General features: G+C 42.6%; 1 protein-coding gene across 1 annotated transcript in view; it reads left to right on the forward strand.

Annotated features, from left to right (window-relative positions):
• The first annotated feature begins 3940 nt into the window (after positions 1-3940).
• The window catches only part of GSAP (gamma-secretase activating protein), a 55532-nt gene continuing 44324 nt past the window's right edge, over positions 3941-15148 (forward strand). Inside the window, exons 1-7 of the mRNA XM_086609711.1 lie at positions 3941-4025; positions 7547-7620; positions 12109-12165; positions 12817-12886; positions 13316-13372; positions 13508-13596; positions 14008-14077. Of these exons, the coding sequence (XP_086465837.1) occupies positions 3941-4025; positions 7547-7620; positions 12109-12165; positions 12817-12886; positions 13316-13372; positions 13508-13596; positions 14008-14077 (502 nt within the window). The remainder of the gene's footprint in view (positions 4026-7546; positions 7621-12108; positions 12166-12816; positions 12887-13315; positions 13373-13507; positions 13597-14007; positions 14078-15148) is intronic.

The following is a 15148-nucleotide window of genomic DNA, read 5'->3' on the forward strand; positions in this document are numbered from 1 at the left end:
TTTTAGAAATGAAAGAAGATACAACAAATGAGACCGGTATCTAAACCAGAAGTGGTTTTCTTGTCATTTTTATATATAATTGTGTGTGATTTTTTCAGAAAGCACAGGTCATTGCACCATGGAATCATAATGACATTCCCAAAAGTCATCAGCAGTGTTGGGCCTTTAAGAGTCACAAAGAAACCTTTACCACTTGAACCAAAGAAACTGGCAGGGGGAATATCTTCTCTTTTTATATATATAAGCCACTGGAAAATAGTGGATTTTAAATCATTTGCTGGACAACAGTGAAACTTAGGAATCCTGACTTCAATTCTGAGAAGACTGACTTCACTTCTACACAGGTTATAAACTTTTGCCTCGTCTTTCCAGATTGCCTCTTCCTCATTCCATTCTGTTCTGGCTCCTTGCTCCTATCAATTCCTTCAGCTCCTGCTAGTACCATCTTTCCCAACTCTACATGGTTGCTCTTCTCATGTTTCTGTATCTGTGGCGTTCCTCAGGGACCGGCGCAGTTTAACACCTTTGTCGCTGACATGGACAGTGGGATTGAGTGCACCCTCAGCAAGTTTGCTGATGACACCAAGCTGGGTGGTTTGGTCAACACATTGGAGGGAAAGGATGCCATCCGGAGGGACCTTGACAGGCTGGAGAGGTGGCCCTTTGCGATCCTCATGAAGTTCAACAAGGCCAAGTGCAGCGTCCGGCACGTGGGTCGGGGCAATCCCAAGCACAAGTACAGGCTGAGCAGAGAATGGATTGAGAGCAGCCCTAAGGAAAAGAATTTGGCAGTGCTGATGGATGAGAAGCTCAACATGAGCCGACAATGTGCACTGGCAGCCCAGAAAGCCAACGGTATCCCGGGCTGCATCAAAAGAAGCGTGGCCAGCAGGTCGAGGGAGGTGATTCTGCCCCTCTACTCTGCTCTTGTGAGACCCCACCTGGAATACTGCATTCAGCTCTGGAGTCCCCAACACAAGAAGGACATGGAGCTGCTGGAGCGAGTCCAGAGGAGGGCCATGAAGATGATCCGAGGGCTGGAGCACCTCTCCTGTGAAGACAGGCTGAGAGAGTTGGGGCTGTTCAGTCTGGAGAAGAGAAGGCTCCCAGGTGATCTTATTGCAGCCTTCCAGTACTTAATGGGGGTCTACAGGAAAGCTGGAGAGGGACTTTTTCCAAGGGCATGTAGTGATAGGACAAGGGGCAATGGCTTAAAAGTGAAAGAGGGCAGATTTCAATTAGATCTAAGGAAGAACAACTTCCTTCTGAGGGTGGTGAGGCACTGGAATAGGTTGCCCAGAAAAGCTGTGTCTGCCCCATCCTTGGAAGCCCAGGCTGGATGAGGCTTTGGGCAACCTGGTGTAGTGGAGGGTGTCCCTGTCCATGACAGGGGGGTTGTAACTAGCTGATCTTTAAGGTCCCTTCCAACCCAAACCATTCTATGATTCTATGATAGTTAACATGAATCACCTCATCCCTTCCTGTTTCTCAATCTCCTCATCTGTCACGCTACCACTTCCTTCTTCTCACTGAAGAGATATAGAAACTTCTGAGAGAATTTCTCTGCCTTGGTTTCAGGGTCTAACATCAGAGAAGCTTCCAAGTTCCCAGGATGGTGCACTGCAGGTGAGGTCCCGCTCTATGCCAGAAGTCTTAAGAGAGCACATTTATAAACTTTAGTGACACAATGCAAACATATTTGGCATACGAACATAACGAAGAGTCCTTTGCAGTGAAAATACAGTCTAAGGGGAAATTTTATTTACTATTTCCTCAACAAGAAAGGTTTTTCCTACTGCACGCCTGACTGTGAAGTCTTTACTTATACAAACTCTTCCATCAACTTGTAAACACTCTTCCAGTGCTTTCCCAAATAAGGACTGTAGAACGGATCCTATGCACTGGCCACGAATGAATGGACCTTCTGCAGATCCACTTGTCTGCATAGCTACTCACCAGCTCGCATAATCTAAGAACATTTCCAATTTCCTTTAATCATGTCACCCAGCTTAAGTTCTACAGCAGACCCAGCAGTTACTCTGGTTAACTACACGCAGCTCCTACTGTCCAAAAGGCCTTTCACATACCGTGTAAGACACTCGAGAGGAACAGCATTGTCATATGATTCTCAGTCTGTAAATATTAGAGAATAATTCATGCATCAGTTATGCGGGCTCTCTTTCAAGAACTATAATTGACATGGTTGATTCTAAAACAAAAGAACAGTGACAGTTGTTTTGTCGTTTGTTTGTTTTTATATTCAGGACAATCAAACTAGGCAGCTGTATTTAATTTTCTTTCTTTTCGTTTTGCATTTTGAGTGCCTGCTGCTATAGGTAGACTCTCTGTTGCCCATCTTCACATTTCTTTTTCTTTTGCTTTACATCAGAAGCAAAAATTCTGCCAGTTGGCCTCATTCTGGCCTTGAACGCACTCTATAGCTCTGGGCACAGGAGATTTTCTCTATGTGAAAATTTTCCTTTTTGCACATACTTACAGAATCTGTCATTTCATTGGCTTTGTTTCTCTCCTTTGCTTGCCCCTCTGGTTGTACCATTCTGAAATACTCATAATCATGAACTGGTCCCACTTCATCTCTTAAAAAATGCAACTGTTTGGGACCTTTTGTCTGTTTTCTACTTTTGTCTCTGAAATAAATATTCTTACCACATTTTCACGTTTTATTTCACAACAGTGAAAACACAAACTGAAATTCTTGCACAACCACTTGATCCAAGGACCTTTAAGAATCTTGATTAAGAAACTTGTGATAAAAACGTAAGCGTTGGCGATATGGAGTTTGAGAGAAAGCATTAAGTTTGCTTTGCACTTCTGTTATCAACTTGTCTTTCATCCACGCTTTGCAGATGTACCTGATTCTCATCTGGTCTTTATATAGCTCCAAAGCTAAGCAATGAGGAGAAAAAACTTGGTACTGGATTATCTCTTAGAACCGGCTCGAGCCGTTCTGTACTCTGCGTTCGCCTAGCTCGGTGTGTGCCCTTACAGCCTGTCCACTGTTGTGCCACTTTTAGCTGGCTGACAACAGCCAGTGCACGTCAGAAGGGAAATGGTAACTCCAGGCAGGCTATAGATAGCCACAGAGTAGCATCTTATCAGCCCTACTAAAAAAACTCCAGCTAACCACAAAAACCCCTAAGATTACACCAAGCTTTACCTCCTTTCCTAGCAGGCAGAAGAAAAGCAGGATCAGGCCAGGCCTCATCTAGGAGGACATCCTCAGCTCTACCAAAGCAGTTTGCACAGAGATTCGATCTAGTCAACAAGCAATCGCAGAGTGCATAATCTCAGAGAACTGAGGGGTTCTGCTGGAAATTCTGGAAAATACCGAACACTTCCAGGGGGAACGCAAGGAGGGTAACTTCTGATGAGTGGCCACTGGGCAGCTCAAGCTCGACACAGACCTCACCCACAGGCGACTGGCTGAGTCACCCTGAGCCGCTCTGTGGGCGAAGCTTCAAAAAGGACCACGCTCCTCCAGCACGTCCCGGGAGGAGCCTGGGCGCAACGCCAACGGCCGAGCGAGGGCCGCCGAACCCACCTGAAGCCCCCCGGCCGCCTGCGCGCAAGCTGTTCCCCCTGGCGGGGCTCTGCGACGCTGGCCCCGCTGCTCCCGCTCTCCGCTAGGAAGCGGAAGAACCGCCGGGCCTCCGGGCAAGACCAGCACCGCCGACGCCGCGCAGCGAACCCGCCCCGCCCCGCCCCGCCCCGCCCCGCCCCGCCCCGCCCCGCCCCGCCGGCGGAGCTCGCCCACCCGCCAGCTGAGTGACACGCGCCGCGCCCAATGGGCGCCGAGGCGGTCGGAGCGGGCGGGCCCATGGCGGCGGGCGCCCGGTAGGCGCCGGTTGCCCGGTAGGCGCCGGTTCGGCGAGCTCTGGTGGCCGGAGCGGAGGGGGGCTGCGCCGCGTCGGCGGGCGCTATGCTGCTTCACCTGGCAGCCGAGTTTGACCTGCGCAAGGATGTGGTCCCCTGGCTGGCGGCGCGGGGCTGGGCCGCGGCTCTAGGTAACGCCGCGGCGGTGGCGCTGCGCCGGCGGGCTCCGCTGCGGCGGGGCCGCGGGGCCCCGCGCTCCCCAGGGAGGGCCGGGAGGAGCCTCCGCCCGCCCGCCCGCTCCCAGCGCTGCCCTCTCCCGCGGGCGGAGGAGCCGGGCCGTAGGCGAGACTCCCGGTAGCGGCTTCGCAGGGGCCGGCGCCTTCCCGTCAGGGCCGCGCCGCCTCCGGCCGCGGGGTCGGGGTAACGGCGGCGGCGCGGTGCGCCCTCCGGAGCTGGGGGCCGGCAGCGGCCGCTGGTTCCCGCTCGGCCGCGCTCCAGAGGAGCTGCGCCCGCCCGGACGAGGCCCGGCCCTCGCGCGGCGGTGACCGCGGCGCTCGAGGCGGGGAAGTTTGTTCACTTCAGGGAGCTTCTCACATGCCCAAAGCACTTCTGCGCGTCAGCTCGTTTGCTGCTGTTGCTTCTTCACTTCCCCCCTCCCCCCCCCCCCTTAAAAAGACTTCTGGCACGACTCTCTCCCACGCTGCTCCCCTTTCTGTGGAGGGAAAAAAAACCCAACAAACCAACAAACAAGCACTTTTCTTTATGTGGTAAATGAGTGCTAGTTAAAATTAGATGAAGTGTTAGCTGTCACAGCAGTGTGGGGTGGCTAGTGTAGTGAGCGCTTGCTGTAGTGGTTGGAAAAAAGAATGACCCCCCTGTATTCTTGGCTCTGTGGTTTTTTGCTTGTGTTTGTTCTCATTTACCTGCAGGGCAGCTGGCTCAGTTCTGCTGTTCAGAAACTGGTGGAAACCTTCGTCTGAAAAAAACCCCAACATCTTAATAATTATTACTTCAGTAGAAATAGATGGTCATTGGTGCACCGTGTGATGAACTTGAAACCTCAGCTCCTTTCATTGCTTTTAATTAACTCAAAATATTTAACTTGGGTCCCACGTTGAGGGGCTGTTACCAAATAGTTTTAGAAGAACTTGTTTGGAAGTAAGCCAGAAAGTAGCAACTTTTTTGGTTTTATAAAAGAAAATAATTTACCAAGCTATTAGTTACAAAATCTATTAATATTTCATGTATGCTAGATAGTTTACTGAACAGCTGTTGGATGGTGTACTGAAGGGGTTTTAGGTAAAATTCTGAAATTCTCCCTGCGTAATCAATTCATCTGTGAATTTATCAGTTCACCTGTGATGAATTCAGTGAGTCAATTAACTTATGCTTTTATGTCATAAAGATCTCAAAATGGTGCTGACTTGTGGGGGACAATCACATTCAGGTTTTTAAAATGTAATACCGACTCTTCGTTCAGTAAATGCTCCCGGTAATTCAGAATCAGAAGAATCTAGATTGGAAGGTGCATCTGATCAAGTACCAGCATTGCTGTATTGCATTTCAACTTTTCTCTGTGTATACTGACTTTTTCCCCTGATGTAGTGCTGTTGTATTAGGAATGTGAAGGTGGGAGGTAGGAATTAGAAAAGATTCGCTTAAACATCAAATAAATGTCTAGTCACAGAAAGCAAGTAATTTTTAGGTGTCATGGTACTTTTGTGTCAGGGGTTTGGATGTTACAGTTATTAATATTTATTATTTTCTTTCTTGAGAACTTGAAAGCCCTTGATAGCATGTGAGAATTTCTAATTGCATAGGAGTTGAGAGTAGCTGTGATGATCAGAAGGGAGTGGCAAGTGAAGAGAACCAGCCTTGTTCTCTTAATTCCACTTTTTTTTATATGAGCTGCATATAATGACCTCCAGGAAATCAAACTCTGCATTCTCCTGAGTATGTTGATAAGAGTTGTTTGCTGGGCAGGCAGGTTGGGTTGGTTCTTTTGCAGCCCTTCGCCTGTTGGTCTAAGCTGTGGGGATGAGGAAGAAGTAATTCTATGTGCAGAGTTTTACTGCAGGACTTTTCAAGGGCATAGATGGTTCCCACTTTTTCTTTGGCTCCATATTCCCACTGACAATGTTCAGTGACATGAAACTCACTTCTGAGACAAAACTTTTCCAGCACCTTGAAGATCTCTGCGTGGGTGATAGAGAAATTCATCAACATGAAGGTTTCTTGTGGACCTTTTTCTCTAGCGAGATTCTGTTCTGAGGAAGTATTGTATGAGAGAGAAGTGTGGCGGCCGTAGTACTCATCTTGAAAGTTTGAGGTGGTGGTTGAATTCCGGGAAGTTTCCACTAGAAGAAGAGCAGAATGTATGGTTATCTGAGACTTTCTCAGTCATCTCTGGCTAGTGTTAATGTAGCGGTATTGTAGTGTCCTTTGAGTGATTTAAAACCAGTAGAAAGTGATGCATTGTTAAATGTACACTAAGGATTTTCATTGTCCTCCCACGACAAAATACAGAATTTATTTCCTTCTGCTAATATGTGTAAAAAGGTTTTTTTTTCTTATCACTGGAGGCTTTACAAACCAGTTTATAATATCAGGCTTGTGAAACTAAGTTTCACATGTCTTCCTTCTATCAACTCTTCATGGTAACTGCAAAGTAAATAGTGCTGAACTTGACTAAATGCTTGCCAATAGTTGTGGAGAATTCCTTTTTTTGATGCTTACTGAACTACAGACTACCTTTATCTTGAAACTAGGACCAATCATGCAGCTGTCATCCTTAGTAAGGGCAGTTTTCACTTTTCGTGAAAGTTCCATCTGAGAAACACATTTTCGGTGGCTGCAGTGATTAGAGAACAGAAAAGCAGCATCAGGAGAGCATGCATTTTTGTCACCTTGAGGGTGACATTTTATCTTTTTTTCCCCCAGTATTATCCTTTTTATCTTGTGCTGCTTTGTCCAGATGTGCCCTTCTCTTTCTGTGTCCATCCTAGTTTCCTGCTCATCTGTTTAGCTTTTAGCCCTACTCTTTAATTCATACTCCACATCATATCTCTTGCCCTGCATTGCTTAATTCCCTTGTACCTGTAGGTATGTTGCATATATATATGGTGCTTAATCTTGTGATTCTTGGGGTTTTGGGTGGCTTGTTTTTGGGGATGGTGGTGATGGTGTTGTAGAGCTAATCTCTGAAGATGTAGTTTATTTCCAGGCATTCCTTTGGGATGCTGAAGGGGCAGGTGGGAGTAAGTGACACTTTTCCTCGGGCTAGTTCTGTCTCTCTGTAGTGTTCTGAGGATTGGAGTGCAACTTAACTGTTTGAACACCATGTTGTGTATAATAGATAAATACTTTTTTTTTTTCTGTGAATGGGAGATCTGAAAAAGCACATTCCATTTTCATCACAAAAGATAGTCGCCATTAGAATCACAATTATAGTAAAGAGTTAGACGTTTACATAAATAATTATTTCCTGTGTGTTTTGAAAACCCCTTAACTGTTTTATGTTGAAATTTATCAGATTTGAATCACGGTGTAATAAATATTCTCTCTCTCTTTCCAGAAGGGAGTAATTTTGGCACATACAAAGAAGTATTTATATATTTAAATGTAGTTAGTATCTTTTGCTTAAAGTTTGCATACATTGTATGATGAACTGTGGCTCAAAGGAAAATCCTGTGCCTTTTGATACCTATTTCAGATACTTCTGAGAATTCATCAGCGCTCTATGTTGTAAATGTTGAAAGAAATGGAAAAATTATTTATACCTGGAAGGTAAGTCTATCTCAGAACTTAATAAAAGTATAGTAGAGAATAACACTGTTTGTATGCCTAATTGGGTCTTTGTAGTTTAAAATTTTTTTGCAGTGAAGATTAGAACATGAAAACTGGACTGATTACAGCTTGAGGGGTTGGGCAATAGGAAAATATCTGTTTCTGCTTCAGACAAAGGTTAAGAATGGTGAAATGGAGAGTAAAGTACTGACATGATTAAATCCATAGGGTTTTTGCTGCTGATTTTTTGGGAGGCCAGAATCTTGCCCTGAATGAAATGCTATTTCTTTGGCAGATAAACTCTTCTTAAGCAGCACATTCTTCCACCCTCAGAATTTCCCAGGGAAGTCCGACTATTAAATTCATGTGCACTGCTTTAGTTAAAATATGTTTCCTCCTACCAATATATATGTTAAGATAGTATTTACCTAACACTGTCAGCTTCTGCCTTTCCTCTTTGATACTTCAAGATTCATCCATAGCACTTTATCGCAAGTAGTGTGACGTAACTGTTGTTTATGTGATGCCTTGAAGTATCTAGTGCTGTCCTTTCTAACAGAGAATTCTGGTCTCCGTGACATATATATAGCTTTTGGGTTGAAATGCCTGTGGTTCTGAGAGATTTTTAAGTGGTTTGAGGAAGTTTCCCTGTGATGAGACAAGCTGTGGTTCTTTTCTGTGCATCTCGGAGAAATCTGTCGACCCAGCTGGTTTCTGGAAGATCTTGGTTCTTGAAGAGTGCAGATGGGAGGTAGCAGACTCCAGTAGAATAGGGCTGCCTTTTGTTCCCCTCCGGCTCAACAACTCTGCAGCTTCCCTAGGGTTAAGGGAAGAGGTGAGGCCTTCGTCAAGGTATAACACGCTTTAACTGTGGGTGGATGTTTCCTTTAGTACAAGCGTAGGGAGGGGAGTCTGTACAAGACAACAGTAACCATAAAAACAATGCTAAAGAATGTGTCAAGGTTTTGCTGGGTTGTTTGTGTTTTTTTTTTCGTTGCTCAAACTCTAGAAGGACTTAACGAAAATAACCCATCTGGCTCCCAGCAGATCTGGTACTGTGTGCATGTGATGCTGCTGCTTTCTAGCCTCTGTGGAATCTCACACTAAGCTCCTTTGGGCTTCTGACAGCAGAGTCCAGCTGCCTTGTATGCTATTCAGTCTCTTGCAACCGGCACAAGGGCTGAGTTGTAGCTCAGGGTTTGCACATTTAAGTGTAGGTATGTGTTTGTGTGCTGGGTGTGTAAGCTCCCGTTGTAGTCAGTGTGGATCTGGTGAAAACAGTTGGTGGAGTTTGGAGAACTGGCCACTTGTAGCCTGTACTTTGGGAGGAGGCGTGTGGGGTGGAGGAGGTGGACGAATACCCACTAGACTCCATTGGCTGAATAGGCCAATGACTCTCAGGAAGATTTAAATACCTAGGCTTAGTTCCCTGAATCTAGGGTTAAAGACTGCATAGGAAGTCACTGAAAATGTTCACTGTAGTTTCCCTATCCTAATTTTGGGAATAAAGTGACCTCTGCAGCCTGTGTGGTAGGAATGGCTGGATAGCAAAGCCTGAGAACTGGAACTAGCAAACAGCACAGCTGTGCGGCAGCTTTCACCTCTCAAGTGCCAACCTGAAGGAGATGCTGCTGCTTCTTTTCCTGTTCTCTTACTATGATATAGTAGTTTGATTTTTTTTATTCCTGAGTCAGTTGACCTGCTGAAGAACCAGTATCTATTTATTCCTCCATTGGGAAGGATGCTGACATATTTTGTTTGCTTCTACTGTAAGTGTTTTTTATACTTGTTAATGGGCAAACTGGAAGATACTTCCTGGAGTTTTCTCACAAAGAACGAATGCATCTTAAGATGGTATAGCATTAAATATATGATGCTTCTCCCAGAGGGAAGTTGCTCATAGTCTGTGGTACACGTTTCTTTCTTGGATCTGTAAAAATTCTGCTCATCAGCTGAAAGTGTTGGTACCCACTTGGGTGCTCTTGATGTCGATGGGAGTCAATACATCCACATTCCTCCGCAAGCATGATAAGAACATGCGGGTGTCCCAAAGCTCATGTTAGGCTAGGTGGCTTGTATATTGACAGGAGCACATGTGGTGGCCCAGGCTGTAGCTGCATAGCGCTCACCCAGTGCCCTGAACAGGCTGGGTCCCAAGCTGCTAACGCTGTGCCTTTCTTGATGTCTGTGCTTTTGTTAAATTAGTTATCTCTGTGTCAGCTGCAGTCACACCTTGGGACTGTGATACCTTAATGCAGGACTGATTTTTTTTTTTCTTTTTTGACTTTCTCAAGAGTAGAATGCTAAAAACCAGCAAGTATTGGGAGGATTGTGTGTCTGTGTCTGTCTTTTTACACTTTATTACTGACTTAACAAGGATTCAATCCAAATGTTTCCTTTTCTGAAACAGTCCATTGACAATGTACGGGTATAGTTCTGTGTTTTGGAGTTTACTACAAACCTTTTAAGAGAAGCATCCATTCATGTTTACACAGAAGAGAAAAGAGTCTTGGTCTATGTGTCTTAGTGAATGACAAGTAGTTTTAGGCCCCAATTTGACACTTATTTTAAATTTTTACAAACTTGTTCTAATTTTTTTTAAGTATTCTTTGCAATTCTCTGTTCTGTTAATATACATTATTGCACTGGAAAGCTTACCTGCGGAAAACAGACTGCTCTTAGTATCTGCAGCTAGTCCTGTTTTCCTTAAACTTACATCGGAGAAATCTCAATGTAATTACAGCTTCTAACAAACTACAGATCTTACTGAATTGTTAAAGCAATTTAATAACTATCTTTCTCTCTCCCCCCCATTCATGTTAAACTACTTGTAATGAGCTATCACTTCTGCAAGACACAGCTGTATGTCTGTGAGCCTTTCCTGTTGGTTTTATAGCAGCAGACTTCAGCTGTGACGTTGTCAGTGAGGATAGTGCGCAGACAGATGTAAATTAAACTGAACTGCCCTGGCTTGTTTCCTAATAGATACAAATAGAAAACAAGCTTTGTCTGCTAAGTAGAAGAAAATCAAGTGCATTCTGCCTGAAATCAGAGGAAAGTGGAGAATTAGCTTTATTTTCAAGTTTATTTTAGAGTATTGCATTGTACTGTAGTTTTGAAAGTGTCTGTCTTTTGTGACATTGATAGTTGGTATAAAGGAAGATATTTTTAACAGAAGTAAATTCTAGTGCCAGTGCTTCTGTTTTGCAAGGCAATACAAGAATCTTTAGAGTAAACATGAAAGCAAGCATGTCACCTTATGCACAGATATGAACACTGATGTAGTCGTGTTACCAGTCTTGCAAAGTGTATTTTTCAGTAGCTAAGTACACAGGATGTTAGCGTTTCAGGCACACTTGGAAAGAATGGTTATTTGTGAAAGCTCTTGCTTCACCTTAAATTAGTAGGTGTGAAGCCTGTGTCTTAAAATAAAGACATTTCGTTTTCCTTGTTTAAATCAGAAGTCAGAGACTTTCATCATTGCCACAACAATAATGAGACACTCAGAAGCAGACCCCTTAGGAAGAGAATACTCAGGCTTTTAACTTCACAAAGCAAGATGGCCATAACTTTGTAAATAACCACAGATTTCTCCTGTCAAGCTGTAGTCAAAAACGACGCTTACTGTGTGAGTGCAAGCCTATGTGGCTGGATTTAATTTCAACAGTTTAGTAATTTAGTGCCTACACCTAGAGTACGTTGATGGACTTCAGCTTGATTCAATGTACAATACAGGCTGCCAAGCAGAATTTATTTAGTATTTTTTTAAATATTTTGAAAATTTAAAGTATGGTAAAAATTACCAAGAAGAAAAATTTTGATTTGTGTAATCTTAGAAGTGCCCACCCCAAAATAATTTTATGTTACTGTCAATAAGCTAGAAAGGATGTGTGTTATGTTTCTTTTCAAAGGCAGCAGGCTAATGGTGTCATCTGGACTTGTGAAATATATCTAGCCTTCAAACTATCTTTTCCTAAGGTAGAGCTGAAATCCTTTATTCAGCCTGCAGCCAGATAACTGGAAGCTGTGTTTGGTGGTTTGATGTTTCTGTGCTCCCTTTTGGAGCAATGACCCATCGAGTTGGTGAGGTTTGGAAAACCAGCCTTAAATTTTCCAGGGGCCATAGCATCTGCTTTCGTTCTTGTACAGACATCTCTCTTCCCGGCCCTGCTGCTTATGACTAAAACCAGTTTAGAACCAAAATGAGAGAGAGAGAGACACTTGGCTTATGCAATGGTTTATGGGATGTGGATTGGCCACATTATCCCATGTCAGTTCTAAAAGGGAAAAAAAAATCTTTTTTTCTTTTTCTTGCCTCACTTTCTTGGAATTAGGTAATTAACTGCTTGTATTATGGAACAAGGAAGTGTGTGATGATGCGTGTCAAAGGGTGAGGGGAAGAGGAGAGGGAGGTAGGAAAAAAAAATTAAAAAATGTTTAACTTTGTATTTATGTACATTTCTAGTGCTAATTTGTTTTCATCCGTAGGGAAATCAGAGAAATACTCACATTGGATTGTATGATCTTCAAACTAAACAAAATGAGGTGAGAGCAATACCAGGCTTCTCCCAGGTGATGACAGTGCTGTGGTGTTTCAGGCTTTGATGCCTTGCAACACAGTATGTTATGTACTGAAGGAGTATATGCTTATTTGGAACAGAGAAGAGACCAGAGAAGGACTGAATCTGTATGACTTGGGAGTAGTAAAGGGTTATGTTTACAGTCTTTGTTTCTGAACAACTGATTCGAGTTCTTTCTGCTCCTCTTCACACTGAACATATGTGCTAAGAAGTAAATGTTTTGAGTTTTCTTTATGTGTGCATCCTCAGTCGGTTTGTAAGAAACTATTCTAAAACTGGATGCAGTGCAATTCAGTGGCTGGAATCATGATAATGGGCCTTTGCAAGTGTCTCCATAACAGTATGAAATGGGTGAAATTTTGTATTTACGTAAAGGTCTGCTGTGCTGCTCTAGTAGCAACATAGAACTTGAAAGAACCGATAAGAAACAAATCAGTGAGAGAAAGAAGTGATACAATTGAGGCTTGAAATATGGTTCTTCTGGCCATGAGATGATTTGCTTTAAAAATAAAAATAGTGTAGTGGTCAGCAGTGTTTTCCCAAGGAGGAGTAATTAGATGGTTTTCTTTATATAGTTAAAAAAATAATTTATTAGCATTAATGTGTTTCTCTATAGCACCTCTATATGTTTGAGAGGGATCTACGGATAATCAGTTGTTCGGTCAACAATGAAAGGACGTTATTGGGTAAATATCTGTTTCATCATTAACTTTTTTCATGCTGTGGTAAAGATGATTTAGTTTAGTAAGATGATACATTTGAGTCTAGAATTACTTAAATCTATTCTGACCCATATGTTGCCCACAGTAGTCTGTGCATTTCAGTGGATCCATCACCAAATAATGCAGATAACAACATAAAGACACAGCTGTAACCATATTTCTGCTTTATTAAAACAAAAATCTAAGACATACTGACCCTTTTTTCACTTCCCCCTCCTTCATTTATACATGCCTTCTACATCTAGAAGAGCTTCTGTTGTTCCTTTAACAAATATGTTTTTGGTAAAAAAAAAAAAAATAAAAAATGTGATGCTCACTCTCCACAAATGTTTAATAAGAGTAGTATCGAATGTGCATGCTCACTGTGGTTGTGTTGGTTTTTTCTTCCCTCAGCGGTCAGCTTCTGTCAGTATACAGAGGAAGAAAGAGTAAGTCGGCTGTTACAGTCAGGTACTACAAATGGATTGTTCTAATACTGCTAGAAATATTGGACCCTTTTGCTTTTTTTCCCCCCACGTAATTTCCTTTTAGAAAACAAAATAGTGTATAAAAAAGAATGTTGTCTAAAGCATGTTCTTTTTTCAGTATCCAGGTATTTAACCTTGCTAATTGAAATTCATCCCATTAATAACGTGAGAGTCCTGAAGGCTGTGGATAGCTGTGTTCGAGTACAGGTGAATTATTCAACTTACCTAAATATAAATCTTTTAAATCCACTGTGCTCGAGGGAAAAAGTGGTTGAGTGCAGAAATATCTCATGTTATCTTGCAGCTGTTACAGAGATAGTATGCTTGTGTTTCTTCATAGAAGGAAAAAAAATGAGAAACTTCATTAAATGTTTGATGTAGAATATTTCTCTGATATAAAGGCTACTTTTTTATTTCTCTTAAATCCCCTGAAGTTTGCAATTACAGTGATTGGTGACTATTAGTCTGTAATAGCTATTTTTATTAACTAAATATCATTAGTGTGTCATTCTTAATTTAAAATGTGTAAATATCCAGCTAAAAAAAAAACCCACATTTTAAATAAGTGTTCTAAATTACTTTGAGTATTTACTTACTTTTGTAAAACTTTCTGTATAGTTTCTTTATCCAGTTGAAGGCAGAAATACTTCTACAGAAAGTCGCCTCTTGCTAGTTTCGGAAGATAAATGTGAGTTAATATTTTGAAAGTATATTGTCATTCTTTTACTTTAAGATCATCGTTATAGATTATATTTTTAGTAGAATTTTATTGGAAAAAAACAGAGAAAAAAGGAGAGTGAACTGTTCTATATGTATTCTGAATGTCTTTCAAAAAACTGTATAATTTAATGGGATTTTTTTCAATGATAACAGAATGGCCAGCTTTATTTGCAATTATTTGCTTAGTTCATGCATTCATCAGTTATCTTCCTTTCTAAAAAAGCTAAAATAGACTTTTATAGCTGCCTGTGTAAATTCAGAGCAGACAATTGACTATGAGAGATGGATTGTGATTTAACGCATGACAAGCGGGTTAAGAATTGGACAATAGTTCCTCAGATTCAGCACTTCTATACATGTTCAGCCTAATCTAATGGGAGAGAATCGGTAGAGGTGGACGCTTGGAAAAGGCTATTTCTCCCTCTTGCATTCAATCTTGTTATAGAGTGAGATCACTTTTCCCATCTTTTTGGAAAGGCCCATCTTCTCCGCTAAGCTAGACACCAACCTTTAGGTAGCTGGGCTTAGGTGGGTGGTATTCACCTCTTAATACATTCACATAGTGCTGTGAACTATATCGGGAACATTTATAACATCTGCTGGGTGAATCTTTAACCCTTCACACAGGCAAACAACCAATAACTTTCAGGAATTTTGCGTGGGAAAGGACTGTGAGGTGGTATTCATGCTAGGAAGTGAAACAAGGCTAGGGTGTCATCTTGGGCACAGGTGTGCAGCTGTGCATGCTCTTTCTTTCTAAGCATGCTCCTTGGCTTGGTTTGACATGTTTCAGTGAGCACTCCTCCTGACAGTGCTGTGCTGACATGGACAGAGAACTGTTTCCATGAGGTGATACGGCTGAGGCCAGCTGCAGCTCAGGAAAGGGAGAGAATCCAGGTCTCTGCATAGGCACCTGTGTTCATGTATCACAGATTTTCTCTTACACTGAGTTGAACTTTCCTGGCCCTAAGGTGTTCTGATAGCATTCTAAGAGGTGAGATTGTTTAATAAGCTGTATAAAAGCATATAAAAATGTATG

This window comes from Tauraco erythrolophus, chromosome 4, assembly GCF_009769465.1.
Source record: "Tauraco erythrolophus isolate bTauEry1 chromosome 4, bTauEry1.pri, whole genome shotgun sequence".
NCBI classification, from domain to species: domain Eukaryota; kingdom Metazoa; phylum Chordata; class Aves; order Musophagiformes; family Musophagidae; genus Tauraco; species Tauraco erythrolophus.